General features: G+C 33.4%; 1 protein-coding gene across 1 annotated transcript; it reads left to right on the plus strand.

Moving 5' to 3' along the window:
- Window positions 1–1,075: 1,075 nt before the first annotated feature.
- LOC129741392 (uncharacterized) lies at window positions 1,076–2,004 on the plus strand. Its single transcript, XM_055733116.1, has 2 exons — window positions 1,076–1,160; window positions 1,222–2,004. Exons 1-2 carry the CDS (start codon window positions 1,113–1,115, stop codon window positions 2,002–2,004), a joined length of 831 nt encoding a protein of 276 aa, XP_055589091.1. The 5' UTR covers window positions 1,076–1,112.
- Window positions 2,005–18,749: the final 16,745 nt, after the last annotated feature.

The following is an 18,749-nucleotide window of genomic DNA, read 5'->3' on the forward strand; positions in this document are numbered from 1 at the left end:
TCGAAATAATGCCCCTTATGCTTGCACTTTAATTGATATGTTGGTACTTTTTAAAAATATTGATGTCAGGTCTAAAAATGGAACATCATGGTTGAAAGTGTACTATTTTTGGAGGAAAAATAGGGTACATAGTGAATATTCATAACAGTGATGATAGTTTCCCTTTGAACCTTTGAACCCAACCATAATTTGTTTTTTTTTTTAATATCTAGGATTTCTCGAAATTCCTACTACGAATTAAGCTTACTGTTTTACGACTGGGAAAAAATACATTTTTTAACCGCTAAAAAATTACTTTTTATGGCAAAAAGCGGTATGATAGAATAAAGGAACAATAAGAGTTCATTGACTGCATAGGGCAGCGGTCGGGAAATCGGAGTAAATTAGTGAAATTCTTGGGGGTAACAGTGAATATTTTGTGAGTGAAAAGTGTATAAGTGTATATATTTTGATAATGCTGAAAAAATTTCGATTTCGTTTTTTTGCTCTTCGTTATGGGATAATATCAACTTAAATAAAAATATTTTGGGGTAATGATTCAAAAAGTTCCCTGACCCCTGGCATAGGGGTATCTTAAATCTATGCCAGAAAATACCAAAGTAGAGCCACTCACCCTACATATTATGTATGCTCAGCTCTGTAAATGATAGTCAAATGTATTACCACTCCAATGATAACCTTAATGGTTATCTATTTTATTCTATGTTCTTCATATCAAAAGCTAGACCGTTTCAACACGTTAATTTCATACAGAGCATATTTCAACACAAAAAATCGACCCAGCCCAGTCACCGTGCTCATTGATGAGATTGACCTTGTGCCGAAAGAATCTTCTGTACGCGATTCACCAACCTAAAAACAGCACGCGATCACTTTAACCTAAATGTGGGAATGTGCTCGATTCCGGTTTTCAGGAACTTTTGGTGAAATGTATCGACCAACAGAGAAGCAAAAAAAATGCTATTATGAATCCGCGGTGGTGAAAGTTGTCATCCCGTTGAAATTGAGCCCCGATGCAGCTGAACAAATGCCCTGATTGAATAATAAACGAGGTGTTATTCTGTTCTGGAACGCTGACGAGTCAAGTCAAGACAACTCAACCAATTTTGACGATGAAAGTTCTTGTGTGGGCTGCTGTAGTGCTTTGTGGTGTCTTCAGGGTAGGTTGTATGTGACTTTTCTGAGGAATTACAATCATTCATGTGTTAAATTGTGTTCTAGGTTTCAAGTGGTGATTCAGGTCCCCACGAACTTTCGATTCAACATGTGGTTCTCGATTCCATCAGAAGCAATATGAAAGAAGGAGTTCAATCAATGCAGTACATTCAAGAAAGGATAAGTTTCATGCAACATAATATTAATGCTACGCTGGACGATCTAATGATAACCGATAGTAAAGATACGTTAACGATGGTAATCAAGGAAAAACAAACAAAGTTGGATAGTCTCGTTCAAGCTTGGACTGCAGATACGGCTTCCTTTATGATAACTTTAAACTTGTGGTACATAAACATCCAAGCGAAGTTCATCAACCAAACCCTTCCATACCAAGTGCTCAGGTTCCACATTCTAAAAACTTTCATCGAGACAACTGCCAGCAACGACATCGCAGAAAGAAAGTGTAGCCAGCGAATGCTTTTCAACTTCGAATCACTGGAAAGTATTTTCTTGGATAGCATCAGCCAAAAGTATTCGGCCTTATCTGGTGCCTTCCGGGTGATGTCCGATACCAGTTTGGTGTATTTGGATCAAGTCGAGAGCGATTTTCAGCGACAGTTGCGCCGCTTCAGTTCCACCGAGTATGACCTGCAGGATGTGTCACAATATTTTGACATGGTTTATGCCCGAGCTCTGAGTGGTGCCCAGGATATGTCGATGGGAATTACCAGTCAGTTGAGCAGACTGTTTGCGGAGCTGGATACTGAGCTGGCCGCCTCAGTTTCGGGAGACTTTTTGCAGGAAGTGCAAATGGTGAAGGACGCAATGGTAAAATGTAAAAAATGAACAGTCTTTCGAGATAGATCTTATTTTGTATTTTAGTTGAATTGCTGAAATAAATGAATTAAAATAATTTAATTCGGTTTATTTATTTTTCATTTGTGTAAAATGGATTTCCTTCAAAGAAAGGAGAAAACAACGGTTTGCTTAATACTGGATTCAGTTGAGGATTTTGAGAGAGGTGCCTATCAAAAAGTTATTTGGATAATGGATATGAAATGAAGCTAGGAATTTTTGGCATTACTATCCGAATAAATTCCTGACCTTAGATGTTGAGAGTATCTATAAGTGCAAAACTTATCAATTTTGAATTAACAACGCTTAGTTTGTTTGACTACTCATATCCACCTTAAATCGTGAAAACCGAAATGTTTCAGTAATTTCATTAATGCAATAACAAAATAATGTATTGTTTTTTTTTATTTATTACTCAACTTAGTTGTTTGTTATCAATCAATAGTGCATTTCGAATCTCACGATCGCTGGCGTGGCTAAGTGGAACAAGCTCCACCTCGCCAATGGTTGCTACTCCGTGATTAATCGAGGCCATCGATTTTGTACAAAGTCCAATAGAATGGTGCTTGGGACTAGCAGTACATTCTCAATGCACAAAACTCATGCTCTCTTCCTTTCCAAAAATGATCAAAAACGGCGCCGGCCACGTCCTAGTAGTCAATGGGGATAAAAGGAAAGAATGTTAGTAGAATACTTTTTGGGTTCTAACAGGAATCCCTCGTCTCCCCATGTTTCAAAAGATTATTTTGAAAAATTGAGAAACAAGAATAAACCGGTATCACCAACTATAGAAACCGTCTATACGTCTGCGAATCTATATTTATGTATTCAAGGAAGGGTGTTTTGTTAGTAAGGGAAAGGTATAGATCAGGATCTATTCTGAAAAATGGTGCGACCTTGTTTTCCTACACCTCCTACGCTCCTATATATTTCTTAAGGAAATTCCTAGTCAATTTATCGAGGCACTTCATTATGGCAGTAGCAATTTAAATGAAGCATGAGAATTCGAATTTCATTAGCTGATTGCCTAATTGATTTCCCTATCGCCTCCATGAATTTAAAATCAAATTTAAAGATGTCCAGAAAAAGTTATCAAATTGAATTTGTAATTGAAATATTTTCTTTAACCAGACATTTTTCAAAGTTGTATAAAATGCTCTAGTCAATTATTTTTATGGAAATACATTTCAAAATTTTAAACACATCGATCCTACCTGCCAAGTAGGAATTCCTATAAAAGCAAATATCCTTCCCACTACCTATCTGAAACAGCATCCTTGTTTGTAGGGTCGCATGAGTTCTCTTGCACCTGAAAAGTTCATTCCGCTGTTCAGATTATCCCTATATGATTACATTGACTTGTTACGGTGTGCATAATGGTACCGCACTGATTCTCAATAGCAACACTTGAAATGAGTATTGAACCCAGATACTCATTTTGGCATCTAGTGTTGTGCTTGATTGTTAGTTGTACCTTATGTAATAGCCAATTCAAGATGTGTGTAGTCACCCAATGCTATGCTATGCTATGCTATGCTAGTTAATTATTTTTATGGAAATTGTTCGATGCGTTGCTATTGATTGATTGCATATTGAAATGAAAATTATCATTTATATTATACAAATTAGAAATATATTTGATCAAACTTGAAAACAATATCATAAGTAAAATCAAAAGATTAAAAAAAAGAATTTTAAATTTGTTAACATTAAATTATTGTTGAAAAACACTATCAAAAGATGGGACTTATAAACGTACGGAAATAAAAATCAAACGTTGCATACCTGCAAGCTTACTTACTCAAATTTATTATTAATTTTGCAATCGCATTTTCTTAAAGATTTCGGTTCCAGTTTTTTTTTAAATCCTTGTTTTGTTTGTAATATAAACCCTTTTCTTGTGCAATCTTTTGTCGTTGAGTCGTTTCAGGTTATCTTTAAAAATGGTAACATTGAGAATGATTTCACGTTCACATTTCGTTATTTTTTAAATTAAAATAACATAACAAATCAATCTTGTTTTAAAACATAAACTGTTTATTTTTATCTACTTAGTTATTGTGTAATTTGCTAGCGTATTCGTTATGCTCAGTTTTGCACCAGGCCCCTATAGATGTTGCTTTTCTTTTTGCTGTAATTTTGTTCATTTGTGCGCTCAGATTTGAACCTGTAGTATCATAGATTTGAACGGCTCAAAAGCCAAGTTGTTTTAAAATTTCCAATAAAACCAGAATTCAAAGGTTCGGACATAGGAATCAATGCACAGAATAAATAATAATACTCGATTTGAAAAAAAAAAATGAAACCTGGATCTAAAATAAATTTCAAATCAAATCAGTAATTATTCATGACTAAATGTTGTTAAGGAAAATGATAATATAGAGATTATTGTTAATTTTTAAATTTAGATATCCATTTTTTTTATAACTTTCAATGGAAACATTTATCGAATCATTCCGCAATAAAAACATGATTTATAATAAATATCAAATTGAAATGGGAATTCTCGATTAGGGACAAAGTTATTATCGATTCAAGAGAATTTATTCAAAACATATATTGATAAACGATTTTCAATTTGATATAAAGAAGGAAATGTTTCATTTTATCTCAAGTGATAAAAATAGAGATAAATAATTTTTATATTAATTTTCTCCTAGTTATAAAGGCTAACAAAACTCATTTAAGTTCATAATAAAAACTTTATATATTTGTGAGTTATATATTAAAGAGTTGTATTGATTGATCAATAAAAAAAACTAATAAAAATTTAAATAAGGAATTTCAAATTTTTTTGTTAATATTGAAATCACAAAGCATGTAAACAAGAAAAGAGAAGATTTAAAATAATAAATATGAGAGAAACATACCGTGTTTTTCTTATTAAAAATTTAGATTTCTCGCGTGAGCTTTCATAACTTCGTATGGAACAAAATCTTAACAAACATTTTTATTACAAAAAAGTCAAAAACTGACATAAACTAGCCGCAACTTTTTTCCATTTAGAATATTTGCAGTCTGGACAACATATGCTATATGTGAGATTCAAATTTTAAAGTTGTTTTGATAACTCTTGCAGCAGTTTTCTGTAAATTCTTAAGATGTTTCATACGACGTAATGAAAGCTCACGCGAGATTTATAGGTTTCCAAAAACATCATGTTTTCTGAACACAAAAACTTAGATTTGAAGAACAAAAATATACTTATTAAAAATGAAAAAATCGAAATATTAGAACCATCAAATTTGGTGAATGTATTTAAACATTAATACCAAATATGGAGATCCAGAGGTGAACCAGCCTGTGGCTGAAAACCTCTTAAATAAAGACAAATAAATATGGAGATGGAAAATAAATCTTTTTAAACATATGAGAATGAAAAAAAATGAAAATATTGTTAAAGCTTCATTAAAATTTCAATTGATAACTCCAGGGAACAGCATATTGATGTCAATCTTTAATGGCTTTATTGGATGAGTTTTAAGTCCTGAGCTCGAATTTGTTTTTGGGATGTTGTTATTCACCTCTAGTTATGTTGATATAGCGTTTATAATTTAAAAAATGAATCAGATTTCGGTGAAATCAATCATTGATAACTGATGAAACCAAAACCAACCCCATACACCATGAAGATAAAAAAGGATTATATTTTATTTTACTTGACAAATTTGTGGAAGACGGCAAAACGATTTGACCGTTGCTTTAATTTTTTGTCTCAATTTGGTTAATTTTTTTAAATTTGTCAAAATTCGTGTTTTACAGAATGGGGAAAAGAAAACAAGAAGAAAACTTCTATAACATTTTTTTCGTAGAAGTCAATATGACTTGCGGTTTACGGGAATTTTGATCATTTATTTCATTTTTTTTTATAATTTCTGTAATGTTTTTCTTTTTGTCAAAAAAAATTCTGAAATTTCTAAAATTATTGTTTACCTATTTTTAAAGGTTATTTCAAAAAACAAAACCTTAAAGGTTTAAAAGAATTATCAGATATTTGGTTTCAAGGCACCCAAATTAATCTAAATGAGCTCATATAATCTTTGCATCTCGGAAAATGTGAATTTCGTTGCCTTGTATGATTTATCAAAACCCTTATGAATGTAAAGTTGAGCATTGAGAAGAACAAGAATCACAAAACAAAATTAGGGCCGAAATTGGGTTTTTAAAAAATATTTCAATGCAGCGTAAAATTTGTAAAGGCATAAACGTTTTTTTTTTTAATCAAGGTGATTAGCTATAGAGCAATAAATTTTACGTTTTAGATTTTTGTTTTCTTATTCTGTTGATTATCGTGAGTAGTAAACGCCAGTCAGATCCCGATCCGAAGAGAAAAACAAAATTATATCAAGATGAGATATTTTGATATTCAATTTATTCTAGCAAAATCTTATGTACAAAAATGGAGGCGTTTTCTTTGTATTGTTGGTTATTTATGATGTTATGTTATATATCTTTTAATGTCTTTGAATGAATTTGAAAAAAAACTGCTGGATCTATAAAACGTATAGAAAACCAATTCGAATAAACATACCACGAATAACACTAAATCTCATTATTAAATAAGATCGTCGCGTTTCATAATAACGATCTTTTCAATTGCAAAATTTATAGAAACAAGATGGAAAGTTGTTTTTATGATTTTATGATAATTTTTTATAAGACTTTGGGTTAACCTGATCTTTCACTCTTCTTTTTAATCGGAGTTTAGATTTTATATTGTTTACTCGATTTTGAAAATTTATTGAAAATTATTATTACCCCGAACATGCTATGTCTTAAACAATGTTTTCTATAATCGTTGGATGGATTTCACCTTTTTAATATTTTCAAGCCATTTAAAAAAAACGTGTCATTTCTCAAAGAAAAAAAAACGTAAGATCTGACCTGGAGGGTTTTGAAAAATCTTACTTTGTCTTACCAGGGGGGGAGGAAGGGTTAAAAATTTCCAAAATCGTGCTTACGTAATTAGTGAACGGCCCCTAAGCAGTGCATGGTGAATTTAAATTCTGTTCATATAAATTACGCCGAGATTTGTTGGGATTTGTATTTTTATTATCTGACGTGTTTACGCCAGGGGTCTCCAGATCTTCCCCAAAATTAAAAATTTGGTTCGACTTAGAAACATATGTATATTTTCAGATTTCCTAAATTTTTGATTTTGTTAGATTCGGTTAGATTTTTTTTGTAATTAAAATAAATCCATATTTCGAAGCTACATAGTTCTGTTATTTTTAAACAAGAATCATAAAATAGCCCATACAAACGCATTGAAGTTTAATTTTACTTACAAAATTTTTTTATTGAATCTAACTTAAAAATTAAAAAAATTATAAATACGAATACATGTGTTTCAAAGTCGTAAAAATTTAACCAATTTTCAAATTTGGGGAAAATCTAAACACCCCCGGTCGGCGCAAATAATGAAAAAAATCTCCAAATATTTTGTGATCATTCATCACCCACAGCAGCGTGTATGGCACTTGTTCGGAACTACCCCACTTAGCCCACTTAGCCACCATTGGATATTTTTTTTATTTCTTCTTTATCTTATTCTTACTTTGTCTTGGACAAATATAATAAGATTGGTATTTTGTATAGATTTTTCCCATGTAGGTAAATTGTGTAAAAAGCCCAATTTTTATTAGCTGTTATATGAAATAAATGATATTTCCATTACAGAAAACCGTCTCATAGTTTTCACAAAAAACATTTTTTTTTTCTAGGACAAAACCGGGCGAACAAGACTGAATGTTTAAAAATTGATAGCAAAAAATCCATTCAATATATTTCTTACTCTTTGATTGAGTTTTGTTTTAGATTTTGCTCTTCCCAGAAGACATAAAATTGAATCAGAAATGATAACTTAAGTCGTTTACAATGGTGTTGCGAATCGCAATCCCAACAGCATAGTGAAAAGATCGTATAAAGTGTCGACTGAAGTCTGTTTTGATCGGATATGGTAGAAAGTTCACCCCCCGCGCGGGCTTCAGTTGAATTCAATTCAATACAGCATAAGAATATAGCTAAAAAAATGTTTGCTGGGTTTATAGTCATTATGCCACTATTGGAATTTTGATGGCTTGTATCTTTATTCAGGCGCATCCAAATGAAAAAATATGCTTCGGGGACAGGAATTCATGAAATCTTTAATTTCGCATCCTAATTTGTTTATGAGCACACCGTGAAAGCCCATATTAACTCACACTTATATTCAACTTTGGAATGGAATTTGAGTATATTAACACAAGATTTTTGCAATAAAATTATTTTCACCAGAAATTCATCACTACCGAATGTAGTGATGTAATTACATAAGCGCTACTGACAATATTTAACAAAAATATGATAAATATAAATCTCAAAGTAAATCTAGAACATTTTCGCGAACGCTTGCGTGTTTGTTTGATATTGGTCCTTTCTGGTGAATAGAATATGATCGTGGAAATATTGCGTAAATAAACTCGATATCCAGAGGAAAGTGGATTTTAAATGTGAAAACTAAATAATTTTTTTACTGGAAGCTTATGGAGCTGTCAAACTTTGAGCGCATTTTTCTCGAAACATGTTGTTGGCGCATTCGCCGTATTCAAAACTCGATACCGATATGTTAACATGCCAAACTGTGTCAAATAACGACAATTTTCCAATCCACTTTTCAATTTTTTTAAATGTGGGAGTAACAAATTTGACGGTTTATTGATTGAAAACTATGGTTTTTACACCACTTTTTTACACTTGTTGTGGTCATGATCCCAAATAAAAATCATAAAAAATATATCCTTGTGTATAGCTTCTAACTTCAACTTTTTGGACACTAAGTGAAAGTTTTTTCGGATTTAACTATATTTTTATTTTTTAGACTGGACTAAAACAAAATTGGGTGAACGTCAAATTTAAGCATTTTTATTATTACAAGATATTTGTTTCTGTACCAAACATTATTGTTTTCGACCAAACGACACCCTGAGATGTTCTTTAAGTTTGCGAATACAGGAGGTAGGGCTAGGTGGGGTAATTAAGAACAAAATTTCTTCATTTGGCACACTTACAGCCACCATATGTTTATTTCTTAACATAAATTCTGGAAAGCTGCCAACAATGAAAGCTTCCGTGCTCTTCATCATTCTGTAGAGCAACTTTTTTTTGTTGGTCGCAACCCACGTCCTTGAGACGTCTGTTCATAATTACCCCGTCTGTTCATATTTACCCCCCTGTCTAGGGGGTAATTGTGAACACGGATTACGAACTTGGTATAAAATTTTTGAAAAGTAAAAGTATTAATACGTTACATTTACCCATAGTAAGCAGTGTATGCTGATTTTTTAGTTAAAAAATTATGTTCATAATTACCCCAGACTATGTTCATATTTACCCCGAGACGTGTCCAATATGATTTATATGGTGTCAGAAAATCTCAATTCAACACCAAATAATGAAAATTATTAGCAGTAACAAGAAAATGGATTGTTTTATAAAAACTCAATCCAATTCATGTATAAAATTTGCAAAATAAACAAATGTAATCAAAATTAAGATGTAAAACAATAGAAAAATAGCTATTTAGTGTTCTTTTTTATTGATATTTTCATACTTGTGTTTCGAGAGTTTATTTTCGTTGTTGCATTTTTTACGTTTTGGTTGGTTTCTTTTTTCCAATTCTTTATGTCTTTACAGAACATTTTATTTGATAGGACCTCTCCATACCTGTGAAATTTTATACGAGTTAGGCTACACGATAGTTTTACATCCGTTTAAAATGTCCTGCGCAGCAAACATCAAGTCTTCACCAAAATGTCGTGGGCTAGGCTTTTCACGTACGTGCGAGGTATCATGAAATTGAAACCTATACATATACAGGAAATTCGAAAAAAAATTTAAAAGGGTTGTTTCACAAAAACACTCATTAAAATCTTCTTGGATCAGTGAACAGTTATTTTTTACTATTCTTGTCAGCTCTATATGATCGACAGTTTTGAAAAATATTTACACTTATAAATTTCCTATATGAAATTTCACATAAATAGCTCTATTCTTTAAAAACAATTGAAGTACTATCGAAGCTTTCCTCAACAAACTGAAAGAGAAAATCTTCAACCAAAAGATGTTCATTTTGCACCAAATTAAAAAAAAAGTTCGAACAAATGATTTGAAAAAAAGTATCTAAGTAAAAAATTAGACTGCAGGAAAATAGATTTTGGATCTTTGATATCCGGATGTAACACATAAACAATTAATATTTGCTGTAATTCTAATGTTCTGAATATCAGCACGTTGTCCGAAAATACAGGTTAATTGATCTTTGCTTTGTGAACTTATTCACCAATTAAACTTATCAAGTTTTTCATATATATTACTGTTAACTACAGAGATTTAAGGTTCATTATAATGTTAAATTTCACACAGTTATGAATAAAAGCTCGATCAGCAAACCTTTTGTTAACAAAGAGTGAATTTAATTTTTAGTTAAATTAAACATTTCTTCAAGTCTGGTTTATAACCTTGTAATTTATCAATTACCAAAAATTGATGGTTTTGGAAGCACGTAAAACCTGTATTCGGTATTAGAGAACTATTCATGGGATACAGGTTTTCGGTTTTGGTATAACCGGACTTGTGACTGTCTTTTTTTCTATCAACGAAAAGAAAGTTTTTGTCGCAGTTTGTTTTAACAAAACTAAGACTTGTTTAAATTGGGTTACGGGTTGAGCTTTTTCAAAATTTCTGTTTTATTCACTTTTTTCCACTTTTGAAATTATATTTTCATTTTAAATAAAATGGGTTCAAAAGTTTTTTCAAAGACTGGAAAGAACTGGCATAGCTTTTTTTCAAAATCCGAATCTCAATTTTGGAAAAAAAACAATTCCTCAAAAATTCAAAACTTAACACATTGCAGACCTAATTTAATTATGAAATTAAGGCTGGAACAAATATCAATTTTTTCTTATGTCATCCCACCCACCACCCCCCCCCCCCTTCGAAATTTCCAAAAACCTAAAGGGGGAGATAAATGAACTTTGAAGTAGTTTATGAGAATTTCGAAAAATAATTCCAATATCTGAAAGATTACAAGTCCAAAAAACTAATTTAAGTAGATAGGAGTTATTCCATATTTTGTTTTCTCGATTTGATTGAGTGATTGAATTATTCGATAAAAAATTACTTGATGTTAAGATTTTGTGCTATGATATAGTAGCAATTTTGTTGAATACAAGCTTCCGTGCAATTTATTCCAATTTATTTGTTTTTCGCATTTTTTTTATTGTCCCCCTCCTCGCGATGTTCCAACTTCCAGTGACAAAAGAAGGATTTTAAATTTGTTCTGGCCTTATTGAATTTGGTCCAGTGGGTTCTGCCGAATGTTGATGTTTCCCGGCTAAGATTCCTTCACGGTCGTTAATGTGTTAAGATCCTATAGAAGAGGGTGGAGGGGGGAGTAGTTTCTTAAGAAATTTCTTACAAGGGGAGGAGGGGGAAAGGGGTCTGGAAATGCTTGGGTAATTAGTGAATGGCCCCCTAAGTTGCTGAATCAATCATTTGACCATTAAAAAGCATTAGAAAGGTCAGGAAATGCATAAGAAGATGTGTTCATAATTACCCCATAGGACGCAAACTATGGGGTATATATAAACACTCATCTGTGAATCAGTGCGAATATTTTTTTTCAAAATTTCTTCAAAACCTAGACAGAGCATCTTAAACTTGATGTAAAACATGTGATAACAACATTCTAGCTGGATTTCCTATAATCAGATATTCAAAACAATAAACATTGTCCGAAACGATTTCCGTTTCACGAGGTAATGGTTTTTTAAAACATCTGAAATGATATCACTATGATTTGAAAACAGATCGGAAACACCTTACAGCTATCAATCGGATGTTAAACTACCACTTTTGGAACTTTTTGTTTTAATTCATCCCCCACAGCAGCGCGTATGGCACTTGTTCGGAATTACCCCGTGTTCATAATTACCCCACTTGACCCTATAGTTTTCCGATGAACTTAACCACCGAGCAGTTAGGAAATAGGTATTTCAAAGTGAGACGCGTTCGTTTATTTTCTTGGACACTTTCGGGAGGCATATCATTTCTACATTCTTAACATAAATTTTGCGAACCGTTTATTATAAAATTAATAATTCTTCTTTAATTTTAATTTCTTTCAGATACGAACATCACAAGGCTCCAAAACTAAATCGGAAGCCTTTCCATAAAACGACCTGGGTCTTCCTTGGCCACCCTACTAGACCTTTGGATATCGCAAAGGTGTGATTCGTTCACGCGATCCATGATTGCTTCAGCCTAAGTCAGCCAGCAACAGCCACCAAACTTTTCCCAGAGGCTAATGATGATGTTTTCTGAATGATCCTCCTTTTTTGCGTCTCCTGGCTTAGCTAGCTGGCTGGACCACACAACTTGGATAAGCTGAGCCAGGAGGAGGAGAAGGCCATCTTCGGGGCCCTACAAGAAGACCTCGATCTCCGACCTTTGCCTGCTGCGGGTTTTACCTGCGGTGGCTATTTGTCTATATTGTTGTAGGTATTCTTTCGGCTGCTAATAACTTTATTAGGCAATCAATCTTACCCGGAGCCTTTTGCTTGCAAGTCAGCCAGACTTTGGCGGGTCCCTGGCTGGGATGTGATTGAACCAGCGGGAAGTTCTCGTAAATGGGTGTGAACGGTAATTAGTAGGTGGTCTAATTTGCCTTTGAAGTTGATAAATTACTATCACGCCACTCTGATCCGAAAGGTTCGAACAGCTCAGCACAGAATGACTCGATCCAAGGAACGAAAGAAGCATCCCAAAAATAGCACGATTTGGTGTAAGGCTGTGAACCAACAACGGAATTAACTCATAACCCAAAATGAATCATATGTTTACGCCCGAACCCAGCAGGGCTAAACACCGGGCTAATAATTACACCTAAATGTGTTTCCCCCTAAGAGTTCGGCGCTCTTGCTGGGTGGCATTCTTGGCCTCCGGTTTCCGACTTCATTGTGGATCACCCTAAATTTATAATTTATTTGATCAAATTCTAAGTTTCATCATGACTGTCTGAAAGTGGTTCTGAAATGAATGAATTCTTGAGCCGATTCTTCAACCCTCCGGGAGATTGAGGGAGGGAGACGAGAGCGAGAAAAAAAAGTCAATGATATTAATTCCTTCAACACCCGGAGAACACCAATCGATGAATAAAAGCTGAAGCTCCCCCAGAAACGTATTTGTTAATGAATTATCGAAACTTAACCAGAGACGGACAAAAAAGCCACCCAAAAGGCGCAACAAATGCACAGAATCTCAACGGGTAAAGGAAAATCAGCCAGAATCAAAACCAAACCACCAACCCATTATAACAGGTTATTAAACGGGGCCTCCACCTCGGGATTATTCATCAGAAATCGTCGTTTATTGGTTCGGTTTCGGTCCAGACGAAGCGGGGAAAAATTGGTTTGGACAAGAAAGACGAGAAAATATTTAATAACATCTAAATATCGCCACGGAAGCGTGACAAATTCACATAAATTTGAAAATGTTGTTTTTAGCGATGGAATGCGATCAGTGGCCGAAGAAGACCGCTGCGTTGGAAGAAGGTGAAGCCGAAAAGTAGACTGATGTGGTGATGAGAAGCTCTTTTTGGTCTTAAGAAGATGGGAGGAACCTGTTTCTCCAAAATAATGACAGCATCGGAATTTTGCACTATCTGATGACTCAGGAATAAAATATTTCAATTTTTAAATTTTTAGATATTATTAAAAAAAAAACTTAAATTTTAATTCTAGCTTAAATTTATAATTTTATTTGTTTTTCCCATGTGACTTAAAGTTTTATCATTATAGGCTCGATTTTAAATTGAATCTTTTTGGCAGTGAAAAACAAATCCAAACATGCTTTTAAAATCACCTCAGAGTACAAAGTTTAACAAGAAAATGAATATAATTTCAAGAAGTTGGAGTTTGAGCAGACCTAACTCAAAGCCATCAGCATATTTTTTTAAAAACTTTTTTTTCTGGTCATAAAGTTTAGAAGTTCAAGAACTGTGATTGATAAATTTCGTATATGAAAGTTTGAAAATTTGTTCAAGAGATTAAAATAAATCAAATTTATATTGGAAATATTATGAATAATTAACCTATATTATTAAAAAATAAGACTTAAAATAAAAGAATACATAAAATTTTTCATGATTTCATCTGACCGAAGTCCGCTTATGCTTATGCTATTTCAATCCTTTTGTTTCTAGATCAAATCGGTTTTTATTAAAATTATTATTATTTAATTAACTCGAAAAACTCTGCACTTAGGCCAACTAATTGGAATGGGAATTTTTCATATATGTATATCAAAAAGGCTCTTTCATAATAATATTAGATCACTGTTTTGTGAATAATTTGTTATGATTCTAAGGAATAATTTTTTTACGAGCATTTGCATTATCATTTTCAGACTTCCCTTTAAATTCCGGTTTTAAGTCCCTGGAAATTGAATTAAAAAAAAAAAAGATTCGATTTTCTGGTTGGTTTTTGCATTAAATAACTGATTCATATTGAAAAATTGAAATACAGAGTTTAAACTCGCGCTTTGTTAGTTTTTTTTTAATGTTCATTCTCATTTACTATGCCTATTTGGGAATGATTCTGGTTAGCGTCGTGTAATCGTAGATTTGATCAAAATTTTCTCAATTCACAATAGTGCAGTTCCATTCAACAGAGTGTTCATTTGTAGGGAGAACTTAGAGACATTTAGGCTTTCGTAGTAATATTTTCAAAAATATGTTTTTGTATTAGTTCCTCTCCTGATTTGAAGAGTATCAATATCATGATCACTCAATTATGTTAGAAAAAAAAAAATTACAACTTATACATGAATAGTTTATGGTTTGAGAAATCATTTTATGTTTGTTTCCACTCAATTCCAAAAGTGTTTTTTTATGGCCGAACACCATGAATGACTTCACCAAAATTGTCACCAATGGCATAAAAAATGACTCAAAGTGAAATTAAAAGTCTCTCAGAGTACCAAAGTATTTTTGTTTTCGAATCCATATCTTCTGCTTACCTCTTGAGGGTATACTAGGGTTACCGTATCTCACAATGCTAAAAAGGATACAAGGAAAAAAAAGTTCGAATAGAGTTTAGAACTAAAAAAAAACAGAACTAGATATTTACAGTCATTCAAATACTGCTAATTTTTTTAGAATAATAGGTATGACTAAGCACTCCAGATTGCCTGCTTTTTCAAATAAAAAAAAGAAAAAAAAACCGCTTCAGCCCAGTTGCCCAGATATAAAAAAAATGCCTGGATTTGTCCAAAATCCAAGCAAAATGTAAACTGAACCTGTATTTTTTTTACACAATGTATGATTTTTTAGCTTGTTTCATCGAAATACACGTACAAACATTTTTTTTGGAAATTTAAAATTTGAATTGAACACCGCTGATGTGACCGAATAAGAAATATTTTTTCATGTGTCCATTTTTCAGTTTTTCTATTGAATAAGAAAAGCCTTGGTTTTGTAAGATTTGCCCGGATATAGCCCGTTTTTTTGGAACTTGAAAAAGTAGATAAAAACGTTTAAAAATGCATTTTAAAAATTTTTGCCGAAAACTGAAAACCAGTCACTGTAGGGGCATAATGAGAATCCCCCTAGGGCAGTATAAGCACCATTTTTCGGGGCAAGATGAGCGTTTTCTGCCGGGGAATCTACCAGCGAATTAGACTCGATGAAGTCAACTGAATAATAAAGCTACAGCTTGACTTGTTTCATCTGACGATTTGGCCTATTGGTAAGGTGCAAGGTTGCCGAAATCATAGAAAAATCTGTAATTTCACAGAATTTTAAACAATGTTTCATCACAGAATGTGTGTCACAGAACACAGAATTTTGAAAAATTCATAGATTTCACAGAATTTTTGAATTTTAAATGGATTTCCAAAATTTAAAATTTGTTGCCCAATATACAATTTAGTTTTTTTTTACTTTGAATTAAAAATGAATGCTAAGATTGCTTAATTTGATTGATTTTACTCAACATCAATGTAAAAAATACCCAATTAATCATGAATTTTCAATTAAATCAAAGGGAATAGCATCACAGAAAACCATCACAGATTTTCTGGGAAAAATCACAGAAAGTCAAAATTTATTTTTTCAAAATCACAGAATTTTTTTCGGCAACCTTGGTAAGGTGTCGGAGAGGTAATCAGTAGACTCGAATTCGATTCCTGGTCAAGGTGCATAGTACTTTGAAATATACAAGGTAGGCCATTCCGCTCTCTTTAAACGTATTGATAGGCCCCGAAAAATAGTTATGAAAAAAACTGGCAAATGTATGGAATTTATCAAAAAGTCACATTTTTCTCAAAATTGACAAGATATAAAATTATAAGAAAAATATGCACCGATGCATTTTAATTCAACGAACAATATTTGGCTTTTCAACACCGCAAAATGAAACATGCAATGAGCTTTTTCTCGATTTAAAACTAAAATTTGATGATATTTTTGCCTTGTGTGGCCTTTTTCCTTTGTCATTTGAATAAAAATTTAATCAAATTGACTTTTCATCACAGAAATACGAAGTATTTAGATTATTTACCAAATGTTTAACATAGACAGAAAAAAAATTACATTGCTTGCTCTCAAAAAATAGGGACAACGATGAAAATTACTTTTGAATGCTCATTATTTATGGTTCAGATCCGAAAATCCAATGCAAAAAATAGTTTCCGATGAGCCTGAAGAATCAATCTTTAATCTGAAACCCTTTTCAAAAGAATCGAATGGCTTTCGACGGAAAAATTAATAATTTTGATTGCTATTCCATATAAAACTGCCAAATTGTCATAACTATTTTTGTCGGTATGCAAGCATGCTGTGTACATTCACGGAGCTTTCGAGTGAGGTTAAGCGCAATGGCCTACCTGTTATTTTCCATGTACTATGGTCAAGGTGATTTTTTTCATTTATCATTGATGATCGATGCATTTTGCACTAAGCGGTGAGACGTAGATTCATCAAACAAAGCAATAACAAAGTAATCTAGGTCTGTTTGTAGAATTCAAATTAACACATGCTCCTACATTATGTTTATGGTGTTTTGTTTGACGGATGATGCTACTAGCCGTATAATTTAACAATCAAAAAAATCAATCATGAATGGTATGTGAAAAAAAATCCCCTCGAACAGAAATCGAGCTCGAGTCTACAGATTACCTCTCCGACATCTTACCAATAGGCCAAATCGACAGATGAAACAAGTCAAGCTGTAGCTCTATTATTCAGTTGACTTCATCGAGTTGAATTCGCTGCTAGATTATACGGCAGAAAACGCTCATCTTGTACTGATTAATAGTGCTCTGTTCACCTCAGGTCAACAAATTTAGGTAAAAACGCGTTTTAAAATGGATTAAAGTGAAAAATCAAAAATTTTATGATGGTGAAAATTGAGAAACAATGTGTAAATCATGTTGCAGTGCGTACATTTCAGATCAAGATGATTTAAAGGTCATAAAAGCTTATTTGGTGGTGCTCAAAAATAATAATATTTTCGTCACTTGTGAACCTAGCTGGTTACCCAAGTAACAATTTAGGTTTTATAAGGGACTCCATACCAACTATCAGTTGACGATCAGACTTGGTTCGGATTAGACGTACTTTCGTTTAAGCTCTGAGAAAAAGCTTTTTTGGTTGTGTTCTACCACTTTAACCTCTTTTTAACGGATCACGTGTTTCGGAATGGCTGACAGCCTTGTTAAGAATACGCTATCGTTTAGTTTTCCGGACGGTGCTGCTGGTCCATCTCTTGTAGAGGTGGCCAGGTTCGTCAAAGCATTTGACGCCGACAAAACTACTATGGAAACGACCTATAAAATTGCCGATGAAAGGTCAGTCTATATAAAATTCAAGACTGAACTCAATATGAAGGAGGCTTTAGCTCAAAATCCGGAGATGCATAATTTTGAGTATTCCAACGGTGCCAAGGTGTTAATCAAGATGAGCATTGCTGGAGGAATAACAAAATATGTCCGCATATTTGATCTTCCTCCGGAGGTTCCAGACTCGGATATAATAGCAGTGCTTTCCAAATATGGAAACGTGAAAAGAGTGGTTCGGGAAAGATTTCCAGCAGATCTCGAGTTGGATTTGTTTACCGGAGTCCGAGGGGTATATCTTGAATTTAAAAAGGAAATACCTACTACGCTATATTTCCTCAACCGGCGTGGACGCATTTTTTACGAGGGCTTGAGACAGAGGTGCTATCTTTGCAAGATGGAGGGCCATCTCAAGGTGAACTGTCCACAGAACAAAAAGCAGCAACAGGAACCAGTAAAGAAAACAGGTCAAGAAGCACAACAGGCGCGAATTGCAGATAGGAGCAACGTGGAGCAATCGTATTCAGCTGCTTTGCAAAATTCAGTTTTATCGTTAAAAGTAGCTAGTGAGAATTTCAATCCAAGTAAATCAGTGTCGATGCGAAAAAAGCCAACGGAAGATGTGCCGGCGGGGATAGAGAAAGTGGGTCGGGTTGAGGTGGAGCCGTCTTTAAAGTCGGAAGAAGCGCTCCAAAATGCCTCTCCTGAAAGCTTCAACGGAAACAATGGAGTTATGGAGACGGATTTTGATGGCACAAACGGTGTACTAAAACGGACAAATTCAGATGATTCTACAACCTCAGTAAACACCGACGATGATGGTTTCGTGAGAGCAGGGAGATCCAAGACGCGTCGGGCTAAAA

This window comes from Uranotaenia lowii, chromosome 2 (assembly GCF_029784155.1).
Source record: "Uranotaenia lowii strain MFRU-FL chromosome 2, ASM2978415v1, whole genome shotgun sequence".
NCBI lineage: Eukaryota > Metazoa > Arthropoda > Insecta > Diptera > Culicidae > Uranotaenia > Uranotaenia lowii.